At 51.4% G+C, this 11,552-nt stretch overlaps 1 protein-coding gene across 2 annotated transcripts in view; it reads left to right on the top strand.

Annotated features, from left to right (window-relative positions):
- Positions 1-11,177, top strand: part of Meox1 (mesenchyme homeobox 1) — a 17,987-nt gene extending 6,810 nt beyond the window's left edge. Inside the window, exons 2-3 of one of the 2 annotated variants that reach the window (XM_021213513.1) lie at positions 8,212-8,387; positions 9,943-11,177. In XM_021213513.1, the coding sequence (XP_021069172.1) occupies positions 8,212-8,387; positions 9,943-10,065 (299 nt within the window). In that variant the 3' untranslated portion in view covers positions 10,066-11,177. The remainder of the gene's footprint in view (positions 1-8,211; positions 8,388-9,942) is intronic. The other variant, XM_021213514.2, reaches the window with a different exon arrangement.
- The last annotated feature ends 375 nt before the right edge of the window (positions 11,178-11,552 follow it).

Here is an 11,552-nt window from a genome sequence, read left to right as displayed (position 1 = left end):
GTGTGTGTGTGTGTGTGAGTGTGTGTGTGTGTGTGTGTGTGTGTGTGTAGCCTCCCCAGCACTATTTGTTGCAGAGTTGTCCATTTCCCATTGTGTAGCCTTGGCCACCGATTGACGCTTAACATCTGGCCTCCCTGACCCACTCATGTGTCTTTATTTCAGTTGGTTACCATAGCTTTACAATATGTTTTGAAATCAGGAGGCCCAAGGCTCTCAGTTTTGTCTCCTTCTGAAGATTAGCTTGGCTACTTGGAGTCCTTTGATGTTCCATTTTCATAAGGATTTAAGATTCATTAAGATCCGTTTAAGGTCTGAAATGTTGGGTTTTGATGGGGGCTATGTTGAATTTGCTACAGTGCTCTGCATAGTGTGGATGCTTCTAACACTATTGTGCACACAGTATCTTCTTCCATCTCAAATCCAGAACCTCCAGCAAGAAAGAAGCCTTGGGGCCCTAAGTGGCCAGTGTGGGAGGAGGAAGCAGTTGCCAGGGTCCCTCTGGGTGTCCCTTGCCTCTTAGTTACAGTTGCTGCTACTGTTCCTTCTCATATAAGCAGAGTGGGGTCCAGAGAGGCCCTCTGGCTTCAACCCTGTCTCAACTCAGAGGCTTGAATGCAAATCCTGCACCTGCTCAGATGCCTGATCGTTATACCCGCAAAGCTCTAGAACTAGTGGGTTTCTGCCGAGTGTTCAGACAAGGTCTAAAGAGCCTGGAGACTTCCAGCAGGCCTGCCAAGGGGCTACCTGCCCTTGGGGCTGCCTGCTGTCTTGGCAGGGTAGGGCTCAGGAGTGCCTACCCACGGACTGTCATTCTGGCTCGAATAAATCAGGGACACACCTGGGTGCAGACAGGCATGCCCAATTTAGAAGCAGATCTTAGTCGCTGCAAGCCCAGAGGTAGGTTGCCCCCTACCCTAGGTTTCCTCTTTGCCCACACACTGGCCCTTCTTATCCATCTCTGGGCCTCTGGCCTGGGTGTGCCCTGTCCTTGACTGTTTCACAGTATTTTCCTGTCGTCTTTGTTCTCAGTGTAGAGGAACTGTGTAGGCAGTGGCCCTTGGTCCTGAAGCCCACACTTCCTTTGGTGACAGCGAATGATGACATCTGAAATATAAAAACACAAAGCCCAGCGCTGCCTGTGCCTTCTCAGTTATCTCAGAGGCTGCTGTGAGCTGTGGATGTAGCTCAGCGGTAAAAATGCTCACCTGGTTTTGCTCTCTAGAAACACACACGTGGGTGGGGTGGACACATACACACACACATGAATGCACACGCACGCACATGGATGCACACACACAGGCACACACACACTGATGCTCCACCTCTGTTGCTAGCACCTCCCCCCTCAGTTCACTGTACCTCCTTGGGCTCTTCTACAATCCCCACAGCCTCTCATGACCTGGTCCTCCTCTCTCCAACACGCTCACGCTCACTACTCCACCCCAGCAGAGACTCTTGGTGAAGACTACCCTGGCACCAGCCATTCCCATTCCAGACGGACCTGCTACCCTGCCCCTGCTGTAAATTCCCGGTCCCCCACCACTAGGCTTCCTGTCTCTTTACGCACCCGCAGAACCATGATGGGGTCTGGACATTGGGATGGTGTAGCATTTGGTGAAAGAGTTAAGCTGAGCCCAGGAATCCAGGAAGGTCGCAGATGCGAACAACCGAACAACCACCGGCTAGCGTCTCCCTGCCTCTGTCTGATTCCTCCCTACCGCAGGGGACTTCCCACGCTCCTTCTTCACTAAGACATCAGAGCTGAGGAGTGTAACAAAGTATCTGCTTCAGGAAACCACAGACTCCTCCTTCAGAGGGTTTGCCAAGGTTATACCCCAAATAGACCCTTCGTCTCTCCTCCCTGGGGAATCCCAGGGAGACAGACCTAGACCCTAGAGCACATATTGTCCCCAGAGCACCTGAAGTACAGAGTCTATGCTCAACATTCCCTGGGAATTCCCTGGTGTGACAGATGGCCCTGTCGCCTTAATCTCTATCTGTTCAATGGGGTCGTGTGAGCCTTTCCTGCCTTACAGAATAACTAAACAGGCTGGAGTGTGTCGCTTAGAAGGTGTGAGCCCTGGGTTCTAGCCATTGCACTAGCAATAAGAGGATATAGCAGGAAAGCCTTTATCTATATATCTCTATATTGAGGACACCTGAGACCTGGGCTCTGCTGTTCCACTAATCCGCTGCAAAATGCTATTTGAACATAGAACATGTGTTCTACCTGGTCTTTCAGAAAGTAAGGAAAATGGTGCAGAGTTGGGGAACAGAGGCATAGCACTCCAAAGAGGCGTGTCCCGCCCAGTCTGTCTGACCCTCTCAGTAGCCCTGATAAGGCTGTCTGCTACTTTAGGAAACCCCGCCAAATCTGGCAGCTACTTCTGAAGTGATTTTTCCCTGGGCTGATGTAAAAGCTCATGGTGGGAACGATGATCACACATAAACATCCTGTTCGCATTTCTCTGGGCCGTATGGGGTGTCCCCTTGTGGTCCTGCTTGATCTGAGGACAGGACAGGGGGTGGGTAGCTCCTAGCTAACCACAGAGGAAGCCGGCAGTGTCTCCTCCCTCCACAGTCCTACACAGTGGAGGGTTACACTACCACAGTTCTTCCCATGGAAGGCTGGAGCAACAGCAGCTGATAGTGACCACGACTGGTGACCTAGCAAAAAGAAGTGGAGATGGGAAAGAGGCGCTTCAAAGACATCCTTCAGCTGGGCGTGGTGGCTCACACCTTTAATCCCAGCACTCGGGAGGCAGAGGCAGGCGGATTTCTGAGTTTGAGGCCAGCCTGGTCTACAAAGTGAGTTCCAGGACAGCCAGGGCTATACAGAGAAACCCTGTCTCGAAAATCCAAAAAAAAAAAAAAAAAAAAAAAAAGACATCCTTCACTTATGCCTGTAATCCCTGATCTTGGGAGGCTGAGGCAGAAGGTTCAGTGTAAATGTAAGGACAGTTTGAAATACATAGTGAATTCAGGGACAGCCCATCCCCTGTCGGGGAAGAAAGATGGAGAAAGGAAGGGAGGGAGGGAAGGAAAGAGAGTGGGTGAGTAGGTGGGCATCCATGCATGCATCCTCTGCACACAGATCTGGGGATGCGGTACCCTCTGATCACCTTCTCTATCTAAGTCTATGGAATCATCTTTCAGACATCATATCCAACAGGCTGGTCTTTCAAACAGGCTCCACTGTACCAAGAACCATCCAGCAGGTTAACAGTCATCGATGTCAGGTTTTTGCCCTCTGAGCGGCCTTAGGCTCATGGTAGGCATAGCTGTTCTTGCTTTGCGAATGAGGAAAGTGACAGGACTTGGGGAGCTGCAGGAAGACTCACCCGAGGTCAGGAAAGCTCCCCTCTGAGGCCAGGACCTTGAGGTGCCAAACCCAGTTTGTCCAGTGGATTTTCAGATGCCTCTGCCAATACACCTCCCCCTCCCCCTTCTCCCCTCCTCTCCCTTCTCTCCCATCTCTTCTCTCCTTCTCCTTCCCTTCTACCCCTCCCTCTGCCTCCCCTCCTCTTCCTTCTCTCCCTCCCCTCCTCTCCTCTCCTCTCTCCTCTCCCCTTCTTCCCCTCCCCCTCCTCTCCTCTCCTTTCCCTTCCCTCCCTTCTCTCCCTCCTACCTTTCCTCCCTTCTCTCCCCCCTCCTTTCCCTTCTCCCTTATCCATTCTCCCCTTTCCTCCCTTCCCTTATCCTCCTCCCTCTCCCCTCCTCTCCTTTTCCTTCTCCCTCTCCCCTTCCCTCCCTTCTCCCTCTCTTCTCCTCTCCCTTCCCTTCCCCCTCTCCTCTCCCTTGAGCCAGAGACAGAAGCTCTGCATGCAGGAGAGAAACTCCCTGGTGTATTTCTGGTCTTTGAGCTGGAGGCTGTGGAAAATGAGAGGGAGCTTTGTAATAAAACAGTGAGTGACTTGGGAGAGCTAGAGGGCTGAACAAGGGAAAGGGCCTTTGGTTCCTCCAGGCCTGGTGAGGAAAAGCAAAAGGATTAGGGGAAGCCAGAGAGGGTGCTGGGCTCATGAGGACCCTGACATCAGTTCCTCATGAGAACGGAATCCCATCCAATCCTCCTATTCCACTCACAGGAGCCTGAGATGCAGAGAAGGAAGGGCAGAGATGAATGAGAGGTTAAGAGCACTGGCTTGAGTCCCTTGGGTGGCAGTACTGTGCACATGAACTGTCAGTGCAAGCTACAAGTCTTGATAAAATGTTACAGGCTTTTTCATACTGTTGCAAGACAAACTTCCCACCTCCATTTCCTGGCTCCTTCACATACTTCCTGCCATCTCATCATTTGGGACAAGAGTTTATCTCACTCTGGGAAGCTGATGGTGGACACAAGGGTCCTCATCGTGGGGTGGATGCAGTACTGAGATGTCAGGACCCAAATCAGAACAGTGGGATGCAGGAGAGGTCTGTCTCCGTGGCAGGACCCAATTGATCCATCCACAGACTGCTGCAAAGGGATCCCCCTCCCTCTCTCCCAGCTCTTCCCTCTAGGGAAGATTACATTCAGGGGCATTGGGAGTTGCTCTACAGATTAGGGTGGGGCAGCTGTGCACACAGAGATAGGCCTGGGAGAAGAGAAAGGAGAATGTGGATGGAACCCCCCCGAGGTGGTGACCTAGAGATGGAGACAGGCTGTGTTCCGGTACCAGGCCCTCAGACAGGGCACCCAGTCCGAAGGTGGAGAGTCTGATGTCTAGGTTGAGACCCTTGGCTTTCGTCAGGCGGGTCTGGATTCAAATCTCTCTCTCCTCCTACTTAAACGCTGCTGGGTAAGGTCCTAGGCACCCCCAGGAACAGTTTGACAAATACTACCTATGTGCCAGGTACTGAAAAGCGGTCATAACCCAGGGGAGCGCATTAACCAGAAGATCCAGGTTAATCCAACACAACCAGGAAACAGGGATGATCAGGGTAGCGGCTGGCAGTGGGGTTTCAATGAGGACTGAGGAAGTGGAGACATCTGACGACAGAGAGCGTGCCAGCTGTTAGCTAGGGCGTGGTGGAATGTGTGATCCAAGCCAGGAGAGGGCTGAAGCAAGCAGATCATCATTCTAAGGCGACTGGGGGCAGTATAAACGGACCCTGTCTTTAAGAAAGAACGAAAGAGAAATGCCAGCTGTTATTAACGCCATCTCGGGGTTTTTTTTTTTTCAATGGTATTTCATGGAATGGAAATATTGAAACAATTAATATCTTGACATCTGCCCTGAATTTTAGGTTTTAAGAGTACTCCCACACACATTAGCTTATCCAGGTCTTCCCGAGATCATGGAGACCATGGTTTTGGTGCTGTGCTTTGAGATGAGCCTTGGAAAGCCGGGCTGGGTGGTGCACAGACTGAAGATGCAGACCACTTGGAAAGTGGACGCAGGGAGATGAATAGTTCAGGGCTATCTTCCACTACCTATCAAGCCTGAGGCCAGCCCAAAAGGCAGGAAATTCTATCTTTAAAAAAAAAAAAATTAGCTTTGGAAGGAGGTGGTTTATTTTCTCCAATTTCTTGGAAAAAAAGGAGAGTCGAGATTGAATTGGCAGTGTAAAGTCCCCTCTCTTTCCCACTCCCCGCAGCTGTGACAAGGAGGGGCTGGGAAGCACCGCGGGGCCCCTGGGACAGGAGTTTGTGAATACCCTGAATCTAAGCGGTCACTGGGCTTCCTGGCCTCACCGGCTGGGATGTGCTCCGGGGAGGCCTTCGCATCCGCTGCGTGACCGACCCTCCCAGGCCCGCTGCCAGCAGGGTTAGCAGCGCTGGCAGCCACCAAGGCTGGAGGACTCCTCGGGGACCCACCCGGAGATTGCATGTCCTTCCCATCCAGCCCCCGCTCAGGCATCCCGGCCGAGGTCTGGGCCCACCTTCTCCAGCCAGGAGCCAGCGTCCACAGAGCCAAGAGCCAGTGACTGGTTCCTTCCTTCTGACCGCAAGGGGGTGGGGCGTCCACCCCCGGATCCCACTGGGAGTTGAGCCGCAAGCACCCTCACCCACCCCACTCCCTGTGCCTTCCAGCCACCTTCCTGAGCCTTTCTTTCCTTCCCTGGCAGCCAGATGACAGGATGACAGCTAAAGAAACTGAAGTACAAAAGGGTTGCTGGAAAAGGGACACAGTCATCACCAGAGGTGCAAACTGCATCTCGGGGTTAAAGAGGGGTCCCCAGCCATCTCCACAAGTTGGCTTCATAGCTAAGGGTGTGGGCGGTTTCCCATTCGGAACCCATCCCAGTCTGCATTCTTCCACCAACCCTGTATGTAGGTGACTTAAACTCCAGGCCTCTGAGGACAAGGGGCCTCAGTCAGCTATGTGTGGGCCAGAACGAAAGTAAAACAAAGGTGCTGCAGCTCACAGAAAGCACATTCCCCCACCCGAGGTCTTCAAGATTAACAAGAGGCATGAAAGAGAAAGTGCCATGTTCTGCACCCCCACCCCCTACCCCAGGCAGGAAAGGCTCCTGTGACAGTTGGCTATCCAACTTTGTTAATTATACAAGTATGTTAGTCTCCTGCCTGTGGCTACTGCTCACTCCGCCATTACTGCTGCTAAGGGAGAGGCACAGCGGCCCGCTCGCTCTTCATCCAAGATGCAGCCCCTTCCAGCAACACCAGACTTCACAGTTCGTGAACTCTTCAAAGAGTATTGGTACAGTGTGGGTTAAACCGCCTGGGTCTGAGTCCTGTCTCCACCACTTAGCGGCTAGGTGAACTGTGTGTTTGGAGTTCAGGTCTGTAAAATGTGGTCAATGCTGAAACCACTTGATTGGATTGCTGTGGCGAGAGAGAAGTGAATGCTAGTACAGACATTGGTTTCTGGCCTTGTCGTGGGTTAAGACTGAGCCCCTGTGTCTAACAGAAGCCCAGTCCTCAGGCTTCCAGAAGGTTCTCCAGATTTGGCCTTCTTGGGAGTGAGTGACCAGCTTCCCCTTCATGGAGATACAGCTGGGGTCCAGGGAACAGTCCAGCGATCTGGTCTTAAAGCAGTGCTACATAAACTTGACCAGAATGACCCAGAATGATCATTAGGAGGGCTTGTCTAAACAGGTTGCTGCGCGTCGGGGGCAGCGATGCTTCTGTTGATAAAAGACAGTTGCACAAGCACAAGGACCTGAGCCCAAGCCCTGGAACCCATGTTTAAAAACACAATTCTGGACATGGTGGTAAATGCCTGCAATCTGAGGAATGAGCAAGTAGAGACAGGAGGGTCCCTGGGCGTACTGGTCAACCCGTCTAGCCAAACCGGCCAGCTCCGGGTTCAGTGAAAGGACCTGGTCTCGAAAACTAAGGTAGAGGAACCATTGAAATGGCTCAGTGGGCAAAGACTCTTACTGAAGAGCCTAATACACTGAGTTCAGCCTCTGGAACCTCATAGGGAATGGAGCGAACCGACTCCCAGAAGCTGCCCTTTGAGTCCCGGCCCCACTGAATAAATAAATAAATAAATAAATGTCTAAGTTAGAGGGTGACACAGAAAGACAGCCAATGCTGACATCTGGCTGCCACACATGCATGCACGCACACACACACACACACACACACACACGTGTGCATGCATACACATACATGCACATACACACACATAATGTACAAACTCATTCACATGCACCCACGTGAGCACCCCACACACACAAATGCACACACACAAGGTGTTGAGTTTGTGACTCAGCAGTGATTTCTACTTCACACAAGTCTTCAGTCGAAGCTCACGCTGGGAGCACACCCTCTTTCCTGGTCTCACTGTGCCAAATGCCCTCCCCAGTCCAGGCATGGGCCCCAGGGCCAGAACACCAAAATACCCAAAATACCCTGGCAAGGCTGGAGGGTGTCCTCAGTCACACCTCCCTTCCTAGGAACTTTGTTTGTCTTGGAGTGCGGGGCCCCTCGAGCTGCAGGCTACTGAGTCCCGGAGTCAGGCTGGGGCTACAGACATTCAACAGCCAAGCAGAGCTTCGCCTCCCTCAGGAAGAGAAAATCTGGTGAGGGGAAGGGAAGCGAGCAGAGCACACTTGAGACTGGGGTAAAAATGTTTCCTGACCATCTTAGGGACAAGATGCTGGAAGGAATGAGGGATGCCAGGACTTCTCCGTGTAATTTAAAAGTGAGACAGATGAGGAAATGCTGCCCAACTGTTTACAAACTAATGGATGGAAGAGAATATGCCCCCTCATGTCATGAGCTCACTATTTCTCCCCCCATTTGGGGCCTTCTTTTCACAGACAACCAGGAGAACGGAGGAGGGAAGCCAGAAGGCAGCAGCAAGGCCCGGAAGGAGAGGACAGCCTTCACCAAGGAACAGCTACGGGAGCTGGAAGCAGAGTTCGCCCACCACAACTACCTGACCCGGCTCCGGAGATATGAGATTGCAGTCAACCTGGACCTTTCTGAGCGGCAGGTGGGGCCCGGTTGCTTGTGCTGCTGTCTGCTTGCCTCCCTTCCCAGTCACCCCTGCCTGGACCCCTCCCCTCCTCTACCCAGCCACGGTGGTACCAAAGGCCACCCCAGGGAGAGTTATCCGAGCTCCACCAATGGAGACTCTGTAATTGATCTGGGAGGGAGCCTGCACAGCCCAGCTTTTTAACAGTCCCCCGGGGTACTTCTCACGTGAACAAGAACTGGGACATCTGTGATCTGATTTCCTCCCAAATCTGAATCAGCATTGGCCTCGGATTCACCTAGGCAATTGTTTAAATGGGGATTGTGCAAGTCCGATGTTGTGATGCTTGCCTGCAATCCCAGCGTTTGGGGACAGAGGCAGGAGGATTCAAGGCTACCCTGGGCTACACAGTGAGCAGAGGCTAGCCTAAGAAACTATCTTGAAAGGAATCAAAAGATGGACTAGAGATGTAGCTCATTGCTAGAGTGTTTACCTAGCATTCAGGAGTCCCTGGATTTAATCTCCACACATCAAACAGGTGTGGAGATTACATATACATGTAATCCCAGCACACTGGAAGCCTGAGGTCAAATGATCAGTTCAAGACCATCCTTGGCTACATACTGAGTTCAAAGCCAGCCTGAGCTACAAGAGATATATTTTTTTTAAAGATTTATTTATTTACTATATGTAAGTACACTGTCGCTGTCTTGAGACACTCCAGAAGAGGTAGTCAGATCTTGTTACGGACGGTTGTGAGCCACCATGTGGTTGCTGAGATTTGAACTCAGGACCTTCGGAAGAGCAGTCAGTGCTCTTAACCACTGAGCCATCTCTCCAGCCCAAGAGATCCTATTAAAAACAAACAAACAAACAACAAACACAAACAGCTAAAATAAAATCCAGATTCCAGGGAACAATTTTGGAGTAATAATGAGAGGGAATGGGAATAGTCATTAGAAGTTCTCAGGTGACATAAATGTGGGGCTGAGTCCTGGGGCACTGAGGAAAGGGTCCCTGGCTCTTGGACATTTCCTTGAAGCACCACACTTGCTTTTGTGTGGCATAACAGTGGTAATAAAAAACAATTAATAGCAGTCTTCGGATGCTAAGGTACTATGTGAGAGTGCGGGATTCTGAATCAGAAGGCTTAGATTCAAATCCTGCCTCTGCCACATCCTGGCCCCTGTGATGTCTGGACTTCCATCTTTTGCAACAGGATCGTAATCCCAATGTCATGTGATAATGATGGTCCGCTTCAGAGCCAAAGAAACTACAAGACCAGTGTGAAGAAGAATGAGGCTGGTGGTGATCTGGTCTCAGGCCTTTGGGGAGTAGAGCCTGGGAGACTGGAGGCCTGTTGTCAAGGAGACAGGGCATGTAAGGGGGGGTGGGGAACCCAGAGTAATTATCAGAGATTTTCCACCTCTGCCCACATCCGGAGAGTAGGCAGGCCTTAGTGTGGATCTGTGTGGTCCCCGGATCCTTGGGGGGATCAACAAGTGAGGGTTCCAGGTCTTGAGGGGGTGGCCCTAACCCTAGAGAGACCTGATCCTCTTGCTTCCTCTTTCAGGTCAAAGTCTGGTTCCAGAACCGGAGGATGAAGTGGAAACGTGTGAAGGGGGGTCAGCCTGTGTCCCCACAGGAGCAGGACCGAGAGGATGGGGACTCTGCAGCTTCTCCAAGTTCTGAGTGAGATGCTCCAAAGACCAAAACCAAGAAAGACTGAAGGAACCCCCTTGCCAATCCCCGCCACCCGATCCCACCCTCTCACATCTTCTGGACCCACCCAGGGTAGCCTGCACACACTCTTAGATGTGAAGTTGCCCAGTGTGTGGGAGCCTTGAATTTCCCAGAAGGTTTAGCTCGGCATCCTCCCATCTCAGCAGCCCCTTCCGCAGGGCTTCAACTTCCCACTCTCTCTTGAACTCCACAGGATCCGGTGGACTGGGAAACTCTAGAAACAGAGCCTGGGACCCTCTTTTTTTGGGGTCTCTTGGCTGCTACCCACACCTAGCATCCCCCTCTTACATCAAGGTCTCCTCTGGGTCTGGCCCCATTTGGCCTGTGCAGAATCCACTCCTTGGTACCAGCTGGTGACTTGTAAAAGCAAACCCCTCTCCAGATGTTCATACCTTTGAGTTGAAGGTTAGAAAGTGGCTCCCATGTCTAAGGATGGAGAGGATAGCAAAAGAGCTGATGGATGTGGACCGAGACATGTGGACCTCGGGAGTAGAACGTTCTCAGGCTGCAGCATCCTGCGTTCTCCAAGGACTCTGACTGCAGATGAGGACAGGAAAACAACCCATCTTCTTCCATGGGATGCCTTTGGACCTATCCTGCGTGTTCCCCAAAAGTTTTGTGGGAAGAACTCCCAGGTTCACACACATGCGAAACTCAGTTCTCAGATCCAATTTCTGAGGATGCTCCTGTGAGGACTGGTGGGAAAACAGCCTCAGGCAACAGTAGCCTTGGAAGAGACCCCTGTGTGCCTCAGTATTAGCTGGGGGGGTCTCCCAGATCCTGCTGATGTTGCAGAAGGAGGGTCAGCAAGTATTTGAATTTCTTGCATGGAGATCTGATTTGTGAGTGTTTAAAAATAACCCCAGTTCCCCCACCCCCACCCCATCAAGACAGAAGCTGTCGAAAATAATTGTCAAATGAGATGGCAACTTATAACATGTATCAGTTTTCCCCTACAGCATATTTCATATGGTTTCCCCCCCCCCCTAAGATTACGTCAAGCTAATTGTGCAAGGTCAATTCACTTTGTAAGAAAACTCTCAGAGAAATAAATCAACAAAAAAAATGCAGTTTCCAGCCTTTTTCCTTCTAGATTTCAGAGTCATAGCTCTCATGTGTAACGCTGACTCTTTATCTAATGATTATCCAGACAATGTCTAGAAGGAAAGGGAGAAAGGAGGGGCGTCACCTAGACCAAAGTGCTCTCCCACAGGCTCTTCAGGAGGTGAGTACGGGGTTGGAGAGATGGCTCAGTGGCTAGGATGTTCCCAGCATGAACATCAGCGCACAACTGCCTGTAACTCCAGCACCAGGGGGATCTGACATCCTCTTGTGGTTCTATGGACATAGCACCCAAATGTGCATACTTATTCTCTCTCTCCCTCTCCCTCTCCCTGTCTCTCTCCCTGTCTCTGTCTCTCTGTGTGTCTTTGTCTGTCT

The sequence above is a fragment of the Mus pahari genome, chromosome 14 (genome assembly GCF_900095145.1).
Source record: "Mus pahari chromosome 14, PAHARI_EIJ_v1.1, whole genome shotgun sequence".
Classification (NCBI taxonomy): Eukaryota; Metazoa; Chordata; class Mammalia; order Rodentia; family Muridae; genus Mus; species Mus pahari.
The sequence above is the reverse complement of the archived record's forward strand: the minus strand, read 5'-3'. Positions and strand labels throughout refer to the sequence as shown.